We start from the raw sequence: 20,097 nt of genomic DNA, 5'->3' as shown, positions 1-20,097 counted from the left end.
CATGCATGTCTAATGCCAACCAGCACCTGATGCGCTGGTCCTTAATAATCCAAGATTTTAATTTAAACATTGTCCATAAGAAGGGCTCAGAAAATGTGCTTGCTGGTGTGCTTTCTATGTGTTAAATATCTGTTTGTGATCCTTTGGTACAGGATCACACTTGTGGGTGGGGGTGTTATGGGCAGTAGGTGTTTGTATGTGTCCGTTTGTGTCTGCTGTGTTTTTTCCATTACAGTTCCCGTTCAGTTTACCCGTGTTCCAGTCCAGGTTTTGATTAATTGATTTGGGCCTGACTTTTTGCTTGTTTTGTTTCGATGCTGACTTTGCTTATCCCCTTCTGATTTGGCTGCTTTTGTAAATATTTGTAAACTCTTGTACAGTGCCAGGTGTAGGGAGTGACTGCCGTTTGTTTTGGGATTTGGGTTTTTGTGTAATCAGGGAGTTTGTTTAGCACACTTTGTTTTTGTGTTTGTTTATTTGTGTCACTAGGTTAGGTAGTTGTGTGTCTAGTTATCTGGGGTTTTGTTTATTATTTTGGCCTGGGTCACTCCTGAAGTTTGTACAAGTTAATTTCACATTTTCGAGCAGAGCAAGGCACATCAATAGAAAAAAAAATTATCCACTAAAAGTAGGTTGACCTTACGGCACTTATCAAATTGCTACAACGTAGGGTCAAGAGTAAACGTAACTAAGTGAAACTGAGCCATTAGTATAGTACTACTCTACCCTCCCAAAAAAAAAAACACCAGCCAGAATAAACAAAAAAATAAAGCAAAACAACAACCAACGAGGAGGAAGAACAAGAGACGAGCCCCCAAAAACTGCTGTTACGACCCTGTCTAGGAGTAAAGGATCATAGCAGCTTGGTAGTATGAATGTCACTGTCAATATTGTCAAGGCATATGTTGGATTAAGATTACCATACAAGTCACAGAGGTGAAAGGAAGTGTATTGGACTTTAAAGTGAACTTGACAAAGACAAACACCGGTACAAACTTCAGGAGTGACCCGGGCCAAAATAATAAAAAAAAACCCAGATAACTAGACACACAAACAGCTACCTAACCTAGTGACACAAATAAACAAACACAAAAACAAAGTGTGCTAACCAAACTCCCTGATTATACAAAAACCCAAATCCCAAAATAAACGGCAGTCACTCCCTACACCCGGCACTGTACAAGAGTTTACAAATATTTGTGCCCACAAACAGACGCATACAGACACAGACAGGAAAACCTACTGCCCATAACATTATCATGATATGAAAATGTCAGAATAAACAGGTACATTTAAGAAGCGAGGTGGAAATGAATACATACATTTGAAAATGCAGTTCTGCTCATAAGTATACATACCCCTGGCTGTATCTGTAAGACATCTGGCATTTTTAGAAAATGTAGAAAGATCATACAGCAAAACACATTTGTTTTAATTAATAATACTGCTCAGCTGAAGCTGTTTATCATCGGAGAAATCTACATGTGTAGTAGTGATCATAATGACAGCTGAAAGTACAGTCAGATGTTTACATACGCTTGTTATGTAATATTTGTTGCCCCCTTGAGCACGAACGACAGCTTGCAGGGTTTTATAATAGCTGTGAATGAGTGCTTTCATGTTTTCAGGTGGCGAAGCTGCCCACTCTTCTTGGTAGAAATTGGACAACTTTCATCTGTGTGAGGTCAGTTACAACTAGAAAAGTGCATTTCCAGAAGAGACTGCGGAGTGATTGCACACATTAATCTTGCTAAGATGCTGCTAAACGGTTGCTATGGTATCTCAAATAGATGCTAAGGTGTTGCTACGTGGTTGCTATGATATTCCCAGCAGTTGCTAAGGTATTGCTGGGCAGTTGCTATGGTGTCTTAGATGGTTGGTATGGTGTTGCTGTGGTATCCCAAAAGGTTGCTATGGTACCCCCAGTGGTTGCTAGGGTGTTGCTAGATGGTTGATATGGTTGATAGGATATTGCAACCATATTCCAGGTGTGTGCCTGGTGATTGCTGGGTTCTTGCTATTGCTATTGCTATTGAATGTGGTTACTAGGTGGTTGCTATGTTGGGCCGGGTGGTTGCAAGGGAGTTGTTAAGCTATGATATTCCAGGTGCTCGCTAGGGTGTTGCTAGGTGTTTACTGATGGTTGCTATGATATGTCACATGGTTAATTGAGGTTCCTAATGGACTCCTTAGGGTATCAGAAATGCGATTTGTATAGACCACTGTGGTCGTGTCATCATTTTGTAGATGTAGAATAGAATATGTCCATGTAAACACCTCAATCGGAATAGTCTAGTCTGGAATAGACTAATCCGATTGAGGCCATTCGGAATACAATTTCTATCCGACTGAACGAGGTGGGTAAACCTGTAAATAACCCGTTAAACATAAGAATAATATCCGTGTAAACTGGAACCGATTACATTCCAATCGGAACGTGTAAGTACGTTCTGCGCATGCGCGGCGTGTCATGGCTAACGGTCTATACCGTTCGACATGGCGGAGCAGAAACTGCTCTGCAGAGGAGACGAAGTTTATGCTCTGAGCTTTAAAAGACGGCGGTGTGACGGACGACCAGCTTCTGTGTCTCAGAGCACGACGTCTTACTTTATAAGGACATGTGAAGGACGTTTTTCTGAGTCTCACATCAGTTTAAAGCAATTAAAAACACAAGCGCGCCAACTGGAAACTCATATTATGCCGACTGGACCTCACGTGATGTTCGCTGTCATGGTAACGTTCACTCTAATCGCTACTCCACGCATGCGCGTTATTTTGCATCCGATTACTTGTAGCGAGCATGTAAACGAAGACTTTCATCAGATTGTTGAATAGAGTGAGCATAAACACCTCACTCTGAATCTGGCAAAAATCTTTGGATGTAAACACAGACACTGTAACACGATAGATCTTTCAGTTCTGTACAGCTTGACTTAATGCGATAGAGACGATGTTTCGAAAACCCCATTCATTCTGGCAGTAGAGAAAAGGAGTTTAGATCCGCAGTTCCTAAAATGTTCGTAACCCGGACTACAGAATGATGCACGACTACAAGTCTATGGTCACTATTATTGTTTCAAAAAAGGTAGCTTAAATATCTTACAAATTCAGCCAGGGGGACGTAAACCTATGAGCAGGACTATATTTATTTCTAAGTTTTATTAGATATTGTACTTGTTCTGTTATTGTTTACTTTGTTTTTATTCTTGCATTTCTTTCTGTTTTCTTATTTACACTGATGAAATAAAACAGTAACTGAAACCTCTCTTCCCGCAACCGTTACTTCCAGCGCGCCTTATTTTCTCCCACGTCTATTCCGAAACACCCCGCCTCCTGCGTAGGATTGGCTAATCATGTGACGTACACTACGTGATGATTGGCTGAAAATGGCCAGCTGCTTGTGAGGGTCAGAGCCATGCAGATGGCTCTACATGGCTCTGGTGAGGATGAGCCAATCACAGCGCCGCAGGCGTGGCTTATTGGAATGTACGCAGGAGAATAAAATAACGCCTCCCACGCATTCTGACGTGCAGAGCTGTTCGCTTCCTCCGACTCTGATTCCAAATGATTAGAATCGATTCAAGACACGATACCACACAGTGCGTTTCGAGATCAAAACATGGAAAGAGATCTGGCGAAATAAAAAGTGAAATATTAACTGCACAGTGCAATATTATGATTGATGGCATGAAATGTTGACGTCTGTGTATGGAATCGAGTCCGACGCTTTGGAGTCGATTCCCTGTTTCTGAAAGCCTGGAATCGGAGAATCGACTCTTATTAGAATCGACTCCCAGCTCTCGCCTGACTCAGGAACAGCTTTCTCTGCAATCTGTGGAGGCGCTGTTTCCACTGACAGGAGACCGCAACGTTACCTCCGCTGTTAGCTACCTCAAATCTTCCCAATTTAGAGACTCCGGTGGAAACAAATTAGCGAAACGGTCAGCCTGTTCAGGCTAAAACGAGGGAGGCATCCTGGAAGGAGCAGGAGGACCGAAGATATGTACTCAGCACGGGTTTTATGTGACTCCTGTGAGATGTGATGAGATGGCCCAGACGGGGAAAGAGCCGAAGCAGACGAATCGCGTCGTGCTGGTAAAAAGAATAATAATGAACGATGACAACCCGGTAAGCAAATACATAACACGTTTTTAACCTCACTAATGGCACGTTTGGAGTGTTATTTTGGTTTGAAGAGATAATGTAAACCTTAAACAGTTAGCTGCTTAGCCTGTTAGCTCCATCACTGGTTTGTGTAGCGGTGACGAGGCTTCCTATTCGACAGCTTCTTGCTCGAATTTTCACGTTCCACCTTAACTGGTGTAGCAGTTATGTTCTGGCACCTGAGGCGTCAGAATGCAACTACTGCATCGCTTAAGGTGGAACGGGAAAACTCGAGCAAGAAGCTGGCTTCAGCTTCGTGATAAACTCATTCATTCAGCCAGAGCCCGACCGGCAATAACTAACTAGGTAACATTTAGAATCTGGATAATGTAGCTAGGTCATTAGTTAGTTTGTTGTGCTAGTGGGCATTAAATGGAAACAACGCTAAGACCGAGTATGGAAAATGAACCTTCGTCGTTTATTAGCCGGTTAGCTATTTAGCTAACCATGGCTTTTTTCCAGTCACCATTTTGAAACCTCGCTCCGCATTTTGTCAGCAAATGTCACAAGATGCACTCACATATCGTGCGTCATGGCGTGTTATTAAAACACATTTATCTGCCACGAGTGTTCGTCTATATATTTATCGACAATTTAAAGATTTGTTAACCTTTGTTTTGGTGCGCGTTTCCCTTTTAGCATTAGCATGCTAGCGGCGCTCAGTGTTACGTAACACGGATGGAGCTGCGAGCGTGTGTGCACGTTCTTGTCTTTGGCACATTGTGAGGACCGAATGTCCTCATGATGATAGGACAATATGATAGCGTTGTCAAGTGAGGACATTTTGCTGTTTTTTACAAGAAAATATATTGTTTTCATATCAAATTCCCGGAAAAAGGTAAAAGAGTTGGAACATTGTCTTTTGCTAAATGTTACTGAGGTTGAGGTTAGCGTTAGGTCCCCACAAGTACAGACACACCAACGTGAGTGTGTTAAATGCAGTCTGCTCTCATAAAGCCCCCCCGCTGAAATCATGCATACATGCATAAGGCCGGTGTGTGTAACCCCCCGTGACTCCCTGAGTGCGTTTCTGTCCTCTCTCCCTATCGTTTTACAAATTTAATCTATACATTTCATCCATGACAGTTACTGAGCTGCTGTTAACCTGCACATTATGAGAGCGATGTTTACATTTTCTTTTTTAGGGGGTCCACCAATATAGCAACTATGAGCTGATGCCCATATCTATTGTTTTTCACATATATATCTACCGCTGCAGATACATAACTGTTTATAAAATGCAGAAATTCTAACATATTTCTGTGCAGTAAAGTGTATAAATGCTGATATTTTGATGCAGTAACCCAGCATTGCCAAATTGTTCTACAATCACAGAGTACAATAAATAAATAATCAAACATCAGTTTAAATATAGATCTCATTTAAACGTCTGATTTATGCCATTGGCAATAACATTATGATTCAGTTATTATTGTCCTTCCCTAGTTTAAATACTCAAAACACTGTTTGGGCTAAATGAACACAAGAAGCAAACTAGTTCTGTTAATCAACCTTGTATCATAAGTCACATGATTTACTGTTTATCAAGCCAAAATGGCTTTAAATATATAAAATGCCAGGACAGATCTGCCAAAATAAAAATAAATGGGCTGAATTTGGTGTAATCCTGATTGTGCACCTGTATTTGATACACTTTTCTTGCTGAAAATGGTTCTGACATAAATGTGTTAAACATTTATTTTATTGATTTAAACTTTTAAAAAGATTTGAAAAATAATTATTTAATTTTCTTTAAATAATGTGTCCTAGTGTTCTTTTTAGGTACGTTGTCTTGAGGCAACAGTGTGTGACGATGTAAAGAAACGATAGAGGGTCATGAAAACCAGTATTTTTTTTTTAATCTGAATTTGTAATGTAACCACACCACTTATTGATCTTTAAAAAATAAAAAATGCTTAAAAAAGGAGCGTCCGAGACCATGCTGTCGTGTTGCTTTTAAGGAAACTTTTTCCACGATGCAACATTTTGAAATAATGTTTTGAGTTCTTGCTCACCAAATAATCGTTTAAAAGCAAGTCACAGTTAAAGACATGCTAAAACCATGAAAGAATCAAATCCTTTTCATGTAATCAGGCTTTCATTTTCTGAGCAGTATGGATGACAGTAGTGTAGTCATACAGTATGCTGACTACTAGACTGCACTGGGCTTCTATCCACTAATATTACATGTACATTACATATTAATATTCCCCCAAATTAATAAAGATGTACAATTCTAAATAAGAAAGAATCATTCTATATGGAAAAACAATGCAGTAACTGAAATATTTCCTTAAAACTTCATTCAGTATAGTTATACCCACATCCACAGTCGCACAGTGTTGCTTGTGGGGAACATGCGTATTTAACCAATTTCACATAGCATACAAATCATTTGTATGATACCGAAGGTTAAAATTAATGTTACACTACAACAGATGTGAATCGTGTTTCTGGGTGGGTGAAAAATATCATATGCTTTTCTCAGGGAACCGGTCTTGTGCAGAAGCATCATCCTCAGGCTGCACTGTGCCAAAACGAGGTTTAAAATACCCACCATGAGGTTGTGACCAACTACAAGCTTGGTTTATCCCAAATGCTTCATTATTAAGCATTTTATTGTCATTTACCATGTATCGTGTTTAGGAAAATGGGTTTGTTGCTGAGTTTTTGGTCATATAAAACAAATTAATATATATTTTTTTCTGAATTTCTCGCACTGTTTCTGTTTTGACCTTTACAACAGGAATACTATCTAGAGTGGAGACTATACTATCTGCAGAGTGGAGTCTTGAAATGGTTGAATGCTTTCTGTCAGGAAAATGCCTGTGGAAGTACATGTCATGTAAAAGCTTATCTGGTTCTTTTTGTAGGATGTCTGCAACCATTATGTAACTCGCTTGCCAAACTGTTAACTGCTTATTCACAGTTACTCTTACACTCTTTGCCGAACTGTTGAGTCTATTTTGCAGAAGAGTGGCATGTATCATTAAAGCACCAGGCAGATTAACTTGAATAATGTATTTGTAGCTTAAATAGGGTAAAAGTCAGGTAGGCTGGAAGTAACTTGTAGCCATGCAAGTTGCATGGATTTATGTAATCTGTTTGTGGAAAGTGAATAAATTATTGCTGTTGAGAGACTGTGTCTTTGTGTACATGTGTAAACTGTAATGTTTTTTGTAATGTTGTGTCCTGTAGGGACCTGTTAGTTGTGACAGCTGTTCTCTTTGGACAAATGATTATTCACATAACAAAACAGCTTCATACCTGATGAGTTTGGGCATTAATAATAATAATAATAATAATAATAATAAATAATGATACATCCCAAATTTCGAAAAATAAATAAAAACAGAAAGCAGTGATCTGCAAATATCATAGACCCATATTTTATTCTCAGTACAACATAAAACACGTATCAGATGTTGAAAGTGAGACATTTTACCATTTCATCAAAAACTTTAACTCATTTAGAACTTTATGGCAGCAATGCATCTCAAAAAAGTTGGGACAGGGCCACGTCTACATTTGAGTAGCATCCCCTCTTCTTTTAGTCTGTAAACATCTGTAAAGTGAGTTTTTTTGGGGATGTTGTGCTTTTTGTTGGGGATTTTGTGCTGTTGTAGGACTCAATAGTCCTGGGTTTTCTTTGCCTTATTTTACATTTCATGATGTGCCAAATTTTCTGTTTGGACTGCAGGCAGGTCAGTTCAGCACCCAGGCTCTTCTTCTGTGAAGCCATGCTGTTGTCATGGACTCAGTATGTGGTTCAGAATTGTCTTCCTGAAATATGCAAGGCCTTCCCTAAAAGAGATGTTGTCCGGATGGGAGCATATGTTGTTTTGAAACCTCTATATACTGTTCAGCATTGATGGTGCCTTTCCAGATGTGTAAGCTGCCCACACCATAGGCACTAATTCAACCTCATACCTTCAGAGATGCAGGCTTTTGAACTGTGCGCTGATAAAAAGCTGGATGGTTCCTTTCCTCTTGTGTCCACAGGACACAGTGTCTGTGGAAAGGAATTTCAAATTTTAACTCATCTGACCACAAAACAGTTTGCCATTTTGCCTCTTTGATTTTAAATGAGCTCTGGTCCAGAGAAGCAGTGGCGTTTCTGGATCATGTTGACATATGGCTTTTTTTTTTTTTTTTTGCATGATACAGCTTTAACTTGCATGTGAGCTAGTTGTAAATTGTTTTTCCAGCTGGTTTTTATTTGTACCACTTATTTTTCCAGCCTTTTGTTGCCCCTGTCCCAACTTTTTTGAGATGCATTGCTGCCATCAAGTTCTAAATGATATTTTTAATATTTGTTAATATTTTTCATGAAACGGTAAAATGTTTCACTATCTGATATGTGTTCTGTGTTCTTTTATAAATAAAATATGGGTCTGTGACATTTGCATATTGTTGCATTCTATTTATATCTACATTTATTTACATTTTACACAGAGTCCCAACTTTTTTGGAATTAAGTTTGTAATAATAATGAATAATAATGATGACCATTGGTTAATCAACCTCAGATGTTAATAATTGGTGTCTGTGTCTCAGATGCAGCAGGGAATTGGGAAACCGAGTGTCTACCATGCTGTGGTTGTCATCTTCCTTGAGTTCTTTGCATGGGGGCTACTTACGACTCCAATGCTTACAGTAAGTCTCACCAATCTCTTTCTTCTCTCTCGCTTTACTTGTTGCTGTTTTGCATCATAGTGTTCTAGCAAACTCTCACTGTCTTCTTTTTCCTTTTAGGTTTTACATGAAACATTCCCACAACATACGTTCCTGATGAACGGCCTCATTCAGGGAGTGAAGGTGAGAGATAATTGTGTAATTTATTTTTGGTGACTGTGTCTTAACCTACATTGACTCTCTTTGCTGAAAGACTGATTTGTGTCACCAGGGCCTGCTGTCTTTCATGAGTGCTCCATTAATTGGTGCTTTATCAGATGTCTGGGGCAGGAGATCTTTCCTGTTGGTCACAGTGTTCTTCACCTGTGCCCCAATCCCTCTGATGAGGCTCAGCCCTTGGTATGCTTCTTTTGTTTTCTTGTGCTCTCTGTCCTCCCCTTTGTCTCTCAGCATATCCCTAAATCATGACCTTTATCCTATCATGCCTTAATTTCATTTAATGGCTGTTTCATCATGAGATTATAAATTAGGCATGATCTGGTAAGAGATTTCAGTGCTGAACCAATAATGAACACCTTAATGCTCCCACAACTGATGCTGATAATTGTGCTTTTTACATCTTAAACTATAAAGTTCATGCTGTAATCCATGTTTGAGTTGCAAATAGTCTGGTTCAAATTCTTTAATGGTTCACTGATAAATTTTCATTGCCATGACAAAGCTAAATCAATTCAGAGTTTGAGTTAAGAATATTGCGAGAACATGAAGAGCAATGAATTATGATTAAAATGCAACTTGTACAGAATTTTTTTAAACTAACCTCTTTTAAGATGCACAATTACCAAAACACTCATTATCATCACCATTATTCTTTAAAGTTTAAAGTAAAGTTTTTTTTACTTTTTACTTTCTGCCAAAGATACATGTGTGCCTATAAAGACATCAAAAAATATGTAATTCATTACAAACTTTGTATCACATCAAATCATATTTATAGGCTAGTAGCTGTGCATGTGTGTGTGTGCTTTCTAATGGGCTCTATAGCAGAGTGGCTAAATCACTCAGTCTAAAAATGGGACACTGTGCTTCAAGCTTGTCTCAGGTGAGCATATTACTGCTCTAATATTAGACAAGCCTCCTTACGCTACATTCCTGCCAGTCTAAGTGCATTACTCGGGTGTAATGCAGATTGATTCGTTCTTTTGCAACCCTTATTAATGTGTTCATTGCAGAAACTCATTTTTGTCACACAGACCATAAAAGTAAGACAAGCAGTGCAGTAGAGCCAAGCAGAGCTAAATGTTCTTCACAAAAGTGAAAATTGAAGAAAAGAAAAAAAACTAATTCTGCCAGCATGCATGCTAATAAAAAATAGGAATAGCTACATAGTTAACAAATGAACACTACTCAGTGGTGTCCTCTAAACGCCAGATCAGAGGTCATGATGGCCAGATCAGAGCAGAGTGCCATGATGTCTCATTGAAGGCATTTACTCCTTTTTTGTATATACATTTGTTGGAATCAACTCGACACACCCAATTCACATTTTATATGCTGCAGCATAATAGAAATGAAAATGATTGCTATCATCTTAAATGATATATTAAATAAGCTGAACATCTCAAATAAATTTGAATAGGTGATTTAAGTAATAATTGGAAAAGGCCTAGTGAAAGTAGCATAGAGTTTCACCACCTCATTCAGGTTATTCAACTTTGAACGCTTAGTTTGAGCTGCCTTTGGAGTTGCAGCACCACATGTGGTAAAGCTCTTCACAGAATGGGCAAATGGTAACATTAGGCTGTTTTCCATACTGGGAAAGTGAAAATAGCACAGAGATCTTCATAGCTCTGTTTGAGGCCCTTTCAGCTGCTGTTGGAGATTCTGATCCTTTTGACATGAGCATATTCCAGTTGCTGAGACACAGCCAATCCATCTTTATAGTTGCCATACCAACACCAGAGATGACTATGATTGGTTGGTGAGTTCATGTCACCAGTGAAAGTTTTTCACAATCAAACAGAGGAAGAGTAAAAAAAAATGTTGCTTTTTCGCCGTCTGAGAATTTATGTTTGGTGATCAGTAGTTATACACAAGCTCAAATGTATGGTTTAGGGACATCCAAAAAATTACATTAATGAATCGCTTTTAGAATAATGGGTCAGAGAAGCATTAGGCGTCTTATAAATAAGGACTCTTACTCATACAGCACTGACAGTCCTGCCTGGGTGGGGAACTGAACCTCTGATCTTCTTCTGTGTGGGCTTGTAATATTATCGCTATGATAGCCATTTGAGTGACCAGTGAATTTATTTTTTTTATTATTATTATTTTTTTGTAAAATGAATGGAAATATTCAGCTTCAAGCAAAAATGTTATCAGTTGTAACCTAACTATAAATTCAGTGTCTGAAAATAATATATTGGCTCCAGATGTATCGAGTACCCTTATTATACATGACTCATGACTTCTGTCACATACAACAAATTAACAGCTGTTGTTATTTGACTTATCTGCAGGTGGTACTTTGCCATGATTTCTGTGTCGGGGGCCTTCTCTGTCACTTTCTCCGTCATCTTTGCATATGTAGCGGATGTTACCGAGGAGCGTGAGAGGAGCACTGCATATGGCCTAGTAAGAAACTTTCTTGATGGTGTTTAAAAAGTAGGTCATTCTCAGTAGAAGGATGATCGGTGATGCTCTTTAAAGATATTTATGTTCATGGACGTTGTGCTTCTTTTGAAGGACCACATTCAGTCTTGCTGACCTATCTAGCTGGACCTGAAAGAGCAGAGTTTTCAGCAGGGTCTTATTTTGATAGCTTTGCTTACTTTAATTAGTCATTTAATTTCAGTTAATCATTTGATGAGCCTATACTTGGTTGTATCATCCCTAATTCTCATGTAATCTTCCTGTAGGTCTCAGCCACATTTGCAGCAAGCTTGGTAACAAGCCCTGCTATTGGGGCTTACCTGTCAGCAAACTATGGGGATAATTTGGTAGTGTTAGTGGCTACGCTCATCGCCCTGGCTGATATATGCTTCATACTGTTGGCTGTCCCCGAGTCTCTGCCAGACAAGATGAGGCTGAACACATGGGGTGCCCCCATCTCTTGGGAGCAGGCAGATCCATTTGCTGTAAGTGGAGGAAGAAAAGCATTTGAGAAAAATACATATCAGCACAGACTACTTTACTATACAGGACATGTACCTGGTGCCCTGTATGCTGATTTGTAATTTTGTTGCAGTCTTTGAGAAAGGTGGGGAAGGACACCACTGTGCTGCTCATCTGTATAACAGTGTTCCTGTCCTACTTGCCAGAGGCAGGCCAGTACTCCAGCTTCTTTCTCTATTTAAGACAGGTGAGTCTTTTCCCTCTCTATGGGGTGTGGAAGGGTTTGTTAGATTGCTGTTTTTTAAAAAAAATACATTTTTGTTTTGGTCACTTTTGGTAGGGTTGCTACTAGTGATTGGCGCTATTAGTAGATAGATATTTTCTGAAGATATCACAATGTTTCTGTATCAAATGATATTTAAGTTGGAATTAATAACATTAATGAACCTGTGTTTATTACTACTATCCTAAGCTTAAAAAGCTTACAAAGCCTGCTATTTTTTTATCTTTTAAATTTTCAGTAAATTTTTCACTCAGTGCCTGCCTAAATGACTCATTACAACACACAATGCAGTATCACCTCTCAGTAAGACCTCTTGGTAGTACAAGAAGGTGAAAACATACATAATTACAAAAGCAACAAAAAAGCATTTTTGATGCTTGTCATTTTGTCCTGCATTGTTTGAAACTGAAAAAAAATCAAAAAGAGTGCTCCACTTACATGGCCACCAGATAAGTAAACACAGTGTACAGATTTTAAGGCATCATTCAATAAATGTCATCACGTATGTTAAACAGAGCTGCTACTAGGAGAGTAGAGCTGGTTAGCCATAGATATTAGCTGTGCATATTAGCTGTGTGTGCTTTCTAATTGGCTCTGTAGCAGAATTATTAAATCACTCAGTCTTAAAATGGGACATTGTGGTTCGAGCTTGACTTAGGACAGCATATTACTGCTGTAAATTAGACAAGCCTCCTTGTGCTACATTCCTGCCAGTCTAATTGCATTCTTCTTACATTCAAGTGTAATGCAGATTGATCCATTCTGTTGCAGCCCTTATTGATGTGTTCATCACAGAAACCCATTTTTATCAGAGTAAAAATCATTAAATATTGGACTAGCAGTTTAATAGAGTTAAGCGAAGCTAAATATTCTTCACATAAGTGAAAAGTAAAAACGTCATTGTCAGCATGCATGCTAAAAAAGGTAAGAAAGATAGTCAGAAATTTTACACATCCTGATTTTGAAATATCATTTTGAGATAGTTATACTGCCCAACTCAAATATATTTATTATATGTAATACAATAATGTCTCGATCTGATGCGCCCAGTATATGATGAACAAAGTTACGTTTCAAGACCTGAATAGTTTACAAAATGAAAAAAATTAGAGAACACTCTGTTTGGCAACAGGAATGCAATTATTTTATTGGCATCATATAGATGTGATGCTCATTGTTTGTCAAATGTATTGCTAAAGATAATACTAAATCTGAAAAGTGCTTTCAAGCAGTATGGATGATACACTATTGCCAAAAGTATTCTCTCACAGATCCAAATCATTGAATTCAGGTGTTCCAATCACTTCCATGGCCGCAGGTGTATAAAACCAAGCACCTAGACCTGCAGACTGCTTCTACAAACATTTCTGAAAGAATGGGTCGCTCTCTGGAGCTCTGTGAATTCCAGAGTGGTACTGTGATCGCATGCCACCTGTGCAACAAGTCCAGTCGTGACATTCTTCACTATTAAATACTCCAGAGTCAACTGTCGGTGGTGTTATAACAAAGTGGAAGTGATTGGGAACGACAGCAACTCGGCCAGAGCGGGGTCAGCAGATGCTGAGGCGCATAGTGCGCAGGGGTCACCAACTTTCTGCAGTCAGTTCTGCAGACCTCAATTTCATTTGGCCTTCATATTAGCTCAAGAACAGTGTGTAGAGAGCTTCCACGGCTGAGAATCTGCATCCAAGCCTTACATCACTAAGTGCAATGCAAAGCATTGAATGCAGTGTTGTAAAGCGCCGCCACTGGACTCGAGAGCAGTGGAGACAATCCGATGGACAATTCTGGGTTTGGGGACAGTTTGGGGATGGCCCCTTCCTGTTCCAACATCACTGTGCACCAGTGCACAAAGCAAGGTCCATAAAGACATGGATGACAGAGTTTGGTGTGGAAGAACTTGACTGGCCTGCACAGCGTCCTGTCCTTGACCCGATAGAACACCTTTGAGACAGTGAGCCAGGCCTTCTTGTGCAACATTAGTATCTGACCTCACAAGCGCTTCTGGAAGAATGGTCAAAAAATTCCCATAAACACACTCCTAAACCTTGTGGAAAGCCTTCCTAGAAGAGTTGAAGCTGTTATAGCTGCAAAGGGTGGGCCAACATCATATTAAACCCTATTGATTAAGAATGGGATGTCACTTAAGTTCATATGCGTGTGAAGGCAGACAAGCCAATACTTTTGGAAATATAGTGTATGTTGTCCAACATTGTTAGCTAGGCTCAAGCAAGCAGTCTGCTTGCATTAAACCTGTTAGCAACCATTTTACCATGGTATATAATGGGAATAGGCCTAACAATGTTAGATAGCCATACTTCTTATAATTTCAGAGAATTTTGGTGTAAGCTTAAACTAGAAAAATAACTAATACCCTAAATACTTTCCTAGCGGTGAGTCAGTATCTAGCAGGTCACATAAATCAATTATGGAAATGTCAGTGTTTGCTTCTGTATTGGTTATGTATTCTTAGTAATCAACCATGCAGAGTTCCTAAGCCATTCCATGTTGTAGGGAACCAAAACCTTGTAAGAGAGACCTTTGTCTCATGTTGTGTGAGCAGAGTTGGTGAGCGTTGGGCTATTATTTGTCAAAACCAGCTCATTTGATTCTCTCCAGACGGTGCCTGAAAGCAGTGATACAGCCCTTCTTCTCCATCTCTCTTTCTCTTTCTCCATCTCACAGGTCATTAACTTCTCACCCACTACAATTGCTGTGTTCATTGGGGTGGTGGGGATCCTCTCTATCTTAGCCCAGGTATTTAATTAAAAAATTTCTCTGCTGCATCGTATTATGCTTGTGTGACAGATTTTGTGCTGCTTCATTGTCTGACAAAGTTACTCTTTAATAAGTCGAGGTTGTAATTGAATTGCGCCCTGTTAAAGTGTTCACCGATGGCCTAATATTGCACAAGGTAAACTTACAACAGTGAACAGATGAGACCATTTTTAAACTTGGGTCGTCAGAGCTGAGTTGGGGTATATGAGCATAGATCGATGTGAGTCAGCAAGTCAGTAAACATGTTTGGAAGAAGGCAGTTTGAATAATGTTCTTCACTAATACAAGACTCTGTGAACCATAAATGAAGTGACAGTGGCAGTGGCCATAAAGCAAACTGACAAAGAATGGATCTTAAAAGTTTGATGATTAATGTATACGCACAGAGTTCTGAGACAGATTTCTGTTGTCAGGCAAGACAGTGGAACTCATTAGCATTAACAGACTCCATCTGCATAACTCAGCATTGTTTTCAGTGTTAGATGGTGACAGCAAAAGAAATACCAACTTTTGTACTTTGTGGGCCTTATTTTCTTTGCTACCAAGTATTTAAAACACACTGTGACCAAAAGTATATGGACTTGCATCCTAAGTGTTGAGATCAGTGGTTTCAGCCATACATATTGCTAAAAGATATATAAAATTAATCACATAGCTAGGCAATCTCCATAAACAAGCATTAGAATGGGTTGTAATCAAGAACTCAGTGACTTTAAATGTGGCATAGAATGCAAGCATGGCCACAAGTGAGTTTGTGAAATTAGTGGAGATGTGTTCTCTGGAGTGATGAATCATGGCAAGTTGATAGATGAATATGGGTTTTACGGAATGCATAGTGCCTACAGTAAAGTTTGGTGGAAGAGGGATAATGATCTGAGACTGTCTTTCCGTTTTAGAGCTAGGTCCTTTAGTTCCAGTGAAGGGTTATTTTAAAGCTACAATCAGCAAAGATATTTTAGACAATTACATGCTTCCAACTTGGGGAAAGCCCCTTCATGTTCCAGCATGACTGCGCTCCTATGCATAAAATTAGGTCCATTGATGAATTTGGTTTGTGGGAACTCCAGTGGCCTGCACAGAGTGCTGACCTCAACCTCATTGAACACCTTTGGGATGATTTGGCATATTGATTGTGAACCAGGCCTCTCATTAAATATCACTGCCTTCCCAGGAGAGTGGAGGCCACTATAGACATAAAAGGGGGGTGTCCAACAAGCTCATATAGGTGTGATGGTCAGGGGTCCACATGTTTTTCAGGGCATTAAAAAAAACATTCCTGAGCATTAGCACACAGTATAGCATAACATCTTAAATGGCTAAATAATCCTTTCTTGCCATAGTAATGTCCTGGTCTAGCCATAATATTGACTGAGAGAATAATTATACTGTACACTAAAATGCTAAGCACTGTAAGTTTGCACTGCATTCTAATACACTCTTTACCTCCTGGCAGACACTGTTTCTCACTCTGCTAATGAGGACCATTGGGAACAAGAACACCGTTCTTTTGGGACTAGGATTCCAAATGCTTCAGCTCGCGTGGTATGGCCTTGGGTCCGAACCATGGTGAGTCCTACAATCTCCACATTTCATCAGATTGACTGTTCTAATATGACTCAGCTGGCTTTTTCAAAGGGAGATGGGGGTGCAGGAATGGTGATGAAGGAGTAAGCCTTGTGTTTAGTGGTTTCTCTTGATCTGAGACAGGGCTGAAGCTGTGCAGGGTGTCCTGAAGTGACCATTCTGTGTTTTACATCTTTCTTTGTGCCATTTAGGATGATGTGGGCAGCTGGAGCCGTAGCTGCCATGTCCAGCATTACTTTCCCTGCAGTGAGTGCGCTTGTATCTCGCAGCGCTGACCCGGATCAACAAGGTGAGATTACACTTCTGTGACCATTTGAGCTCAGACAGATGTAATATAAAAATGGGTAGTGTAGCAATACGTGCAAGCACAGTGTGCTATAGCTAACTCTGGCATTCTGTCCTCTCTTAGGACTAGTGCAGGGAATGATCACGGGCATCCGAGGCCTCTGTAATGGCCTGGGCCCAGCACTGTATGGCTTTATCTTCTTTCTCTTCAACGTTGAGCTGAGTGGGATTGCACCAATCCAGGCTGACTATGGCATCCCTCTTCAGACCCCCAGTGAGGTTGGTATTTGACTGTTCTCTTTAAATAGAAACCTGTTCACAAAATGCTAGCATAGGAATCAGTGAAAGAAAACTAATGTAGACCAGTTAGTCATGACACACGTGAATCTTGGCAAGTAAACAGCAATTTTACACTAAACTTTACAAAAAAAAGCCTAAGTTAAGTTTGTTCAGTGTAGAACCGTAGAACCCCCTTCTGCCTGGAGATCTGCTTTCAGCACCAGCTTAGGCTGTTTCTGTTGATACATAAACCTCCCTAAAATGGGAAAACCTTTTTCTAAAAGAGTTTCCACTTCCTAAACCTCCCAGTTCTCAAAGATGTTTTAAAGTAAACTGTGTTAGGTCTTTTCTAGTGACTATTGGTGGTAATTCTTGCTCTTGACTGAGCTGATGTAATAATCACCACCAGGGGGTAGCCCACTCAGAATTTGCTGTTAGTAGCCTGAGGCACATGCTGCACATAGTTTGATGCCCAAAAACATGTACTGCTTGTAAACACTTCCCTTATCTATCCTATTTACCAGCATGTGATAGTCCCAGGCCCTCCTTTCCTGCTGGGTGCGTGCACGGTCCTGGTGGCGTTCCTCGTAGCGCTCTTCATCCCCGAGCACCAGCCGGTGGCTGCAAAGACGTGCCCGGAACGCAAGGGGAGCGGTAGCCTGGCTGGAGCCCACGTCAACACTCCGCTGCCAGGCAGCGATGAGGACTTTGAACCTCTGCTGGAGGACAGCACTGTGTGACTGATATCCCTCTAAGGCCCTATGAGTGAAATGAAACATCCCTCCCCTTAACTTCCTCTACAGCCTCCAGATGTATGGAGCAGTTCCAGTGGGCCCCCAAAACCTCCTTGGAGATTTGATTTATTTTTTATTTATTTATTTTTATTTGATTTGATTTTTTTATATCAAGAAGAGGTTTATTGCCTAAATCTTGAGTGTTTTGAACCAAAGTTTTCCATGACTCATTTTTTTACTCTATTCCGCCACAGCATACCTAAATAAATTCGTAAAGGGCTTGATGGCGAGTGGGAATGGATGTGCTGTAGCTGAAGCGAAGTAGAAACGTGCAATCAGGCTTCTGGAAAACCTCGGATCGGAGTGGCTTCAGAGGGCCTCTGTAGTTTGCGAATGTGTACAGATGTGTTTTAAAGTCAGGTTTCATGGGCAAAAGTGCAGTAAAGTGAGTCGCTTGAGCTGAGACGTCATTGATCTTACGGTTACTGTCAGTGGAAATGCTCAGAACTTTTGGGAGTTTTCTTTCAGTTAATAGAACTCAAATGTGCATATGTACATTTATCGTCTTTTGGATTAAGAGCCATGAGATTACCATGATCAGTGAGATTGCGTTGAATCCTCATCTTAGTTACTGGGACTTTCTGTTACCAAGCCTTAAAGCTACATATCCAGTGAAGAGCGACTTAGAATTTATATATTATTTATTAACTTAAGAATTTTTTTGTGACCATTCATAGAATTTTAAAACTGAGAGGTTTGTGCAGTTTTGGATGTCATTCTATTCATTCCCTAAACATCAAGCTTCATCGATAGTTACATTGTTATTTGAACTTCACAGCAGGTCAGACACTTGGTGCTAATAGAATTGCTGAGCCTGACATAGTTACTGTGAGCAGCAGGTCGATTGAGGTCATTAAAAGAACCTCAAGGATTGTTTATGTTGACGAAGCATTTAGGCAGATCAAGTTTCTATGCAGTAGTTCTGGCATTTTTGCTTCAGTTTGCAAGACACTGTTTATTTAATTGGTTTATAAAGCAGAGCTGTGTAATAATGTTGTCTAACGTTGACTAGTTTTCACCATTCGGTACTTTTATTTTCTGGCTTAGAGTTTTTTTTATATTGTTTTATACTTTTAAAGGAAAGTGATGGTGGTTGAGTTAATTGAAAATCTTTGCACACTCACCTCCATTAAAGTATATTGCAAGCTACCTCATTTATTTTTTTTGAGGTTCCGAGTCTCAAGTCTGAATTTGCTGGTAGCCGTACTCGTTCTTTTTCAGGGATTAATCCCTAAAATTGAAAAGCGTATTTCTTTATTTCTTTTAAGGGCACTTGCAGATCCATTCCACGTGTATATGGACCTTGGTACGGCGCTTGCAAACCTTTTTTATTTTTCCTTTTCTTTTTGACATATGATTTCCATATGGATGAACGTATATAATGTACGTTCTTACACTTAACATTCCCCTACAGAGCAGTGTGCATTTTTACGATTGTTTGTATTATGTACCACAGAAGTATTTGTGTTTTGAGCACCCACAGCTCACTATGATACAGTACTGTGAATGAAAACCCCTTTTTCCATCTGGATGTTGTATTTCTGTTTCTAGCATTCCAGCCCAGCATGTCACAGCCTTCTCTCACCTACGTGTCAGAGCAGCTCACGGTTGTCATTACTGTTGGCACTGTTGCTTTTTCTCTCGTTCTCTCGTCGCCATCCTTCAGCTGTTGATGCCCATCATGCGAGACGGCAGAGTAGAACTCTCAACATCCCATCTGTGAGTTTAAAGGGGAATGCCATCAATTTTTTTTTTTTTCAACATTTTTGCATAATACAGTTGTTGTAAACAACGTCGTTCAGGGTGCTTTGATGTGAAATGGTGCACTGTTGAGAAACCTGTTGTTATTTTTTATATATATATATATATATATATATATATATATATATATATATATATATATATATATATATATATATAATTTTTTTTTTTTTTACAGTGGTGGTGATGGGAACCAGGGGTCGCAGTGTTTACAACACAAGTATAGCTAGAACACAAGTATTTACTATCCAAAACAAGCTTTTAGCGGTAAATCCAAAAAAACGTTTTCTTTGGATACTACTTGCCATACAACTTCCTGCATGTACCTCTCTGCCATGAATGGATGTTTAGAATTAATTTTGGGCCAAAACATTTTCTCAAAACTGTCATGAAACAGCGTCTCGGGCAGTGTGTATTCAT

General features: G+C 39.5%; 1 protein-coding gene across 1 annotated transcript; it reads left to right on the top strand.

Moving 5' to 3' along the window:
* The first annotated feature begins 3,845 nt into the window (after nucleotides 1–3,845).
* Nucleotides 3,846–19,753, top strand: mfsd14ba (major facilitator superfamily domain containing 14Ba). The gene is made up of 12 exons (XM_017720353.2): nucleotides 3,846–4,128; nucleotides 8,722–8,820; nucleotides 8,920–8,982; nucleotides 9,071–9,198; nucleotides 11,319–11,433; nucleotides 11,718–11,936; nucleotides 12,047–12,160; nucleotides 14,882–14,953; nucleotides 16,428–16,540; nucleotides 16,750–16,847; nucleotides 16,968–17,122; nucleotides 17,647–19,753. The coding sequence occupies exons 1-12, from the start codon at nucleotides 4,048–4,050 to the stop codon at nucleotides 17,860–17,862; spliced, it is 1,473 nt and encodes a 490-aa protein (XP_017575842.1). The 5' UTR covers nucleotides 3,846–4,047; the 3' UTR covers nucleotides 17,863–19,753.
* The last annotated feature ends 344 nt before the right edge of the window (nucleotides 19,754–20,097 follow it).

This window comes from Pygocentrus nattereri, chromosome 18 (genome assembly GCF_015220715.1).
Source record: "Pygocentrus nattereri isolate fPygNat1 chromosome 18, fPygNat1.pri, whole genome shotgun sequence".
Taxonomy (NCBI): domain Eukaryota; kingdom Metazoa; phylum Chordata; class Actinopteri; order Characiformes; family Serrasalmidae; genus Pygocentrus; species Pygocentrus nattereri.
Note: the sequence above shows the minus strand (reverse complement) of the source record. Positions and strands in the feature narration are given on the sequence as shown.

Excerpts from the sequence above, each read along its gene's own strand:
- mfsd14ba (XM_017720353.2), top strand. The coding sequence starts at position 4,048 with ATGGCCCAGACGGGGAAAGAGCCGAAGCAGACGAATCGCGTCGTGCTG. Across the intron at positions 9,199-11,318 it reads CTGATGAGGCTCAGCCCTTG|GTGGTACTTTGCCATGATTT; the intron begins GTATGCTTCTTT and ends ACTTATCTGCAG. Across the intron at positions 11,937-12,046 it reads AGCAGGCAGATCCATTTGCT|TCTTTGAGAAAGGTGGGGAA; the intron begins GTAAGTGGAGGA and ends ATTTTGTTGCAG.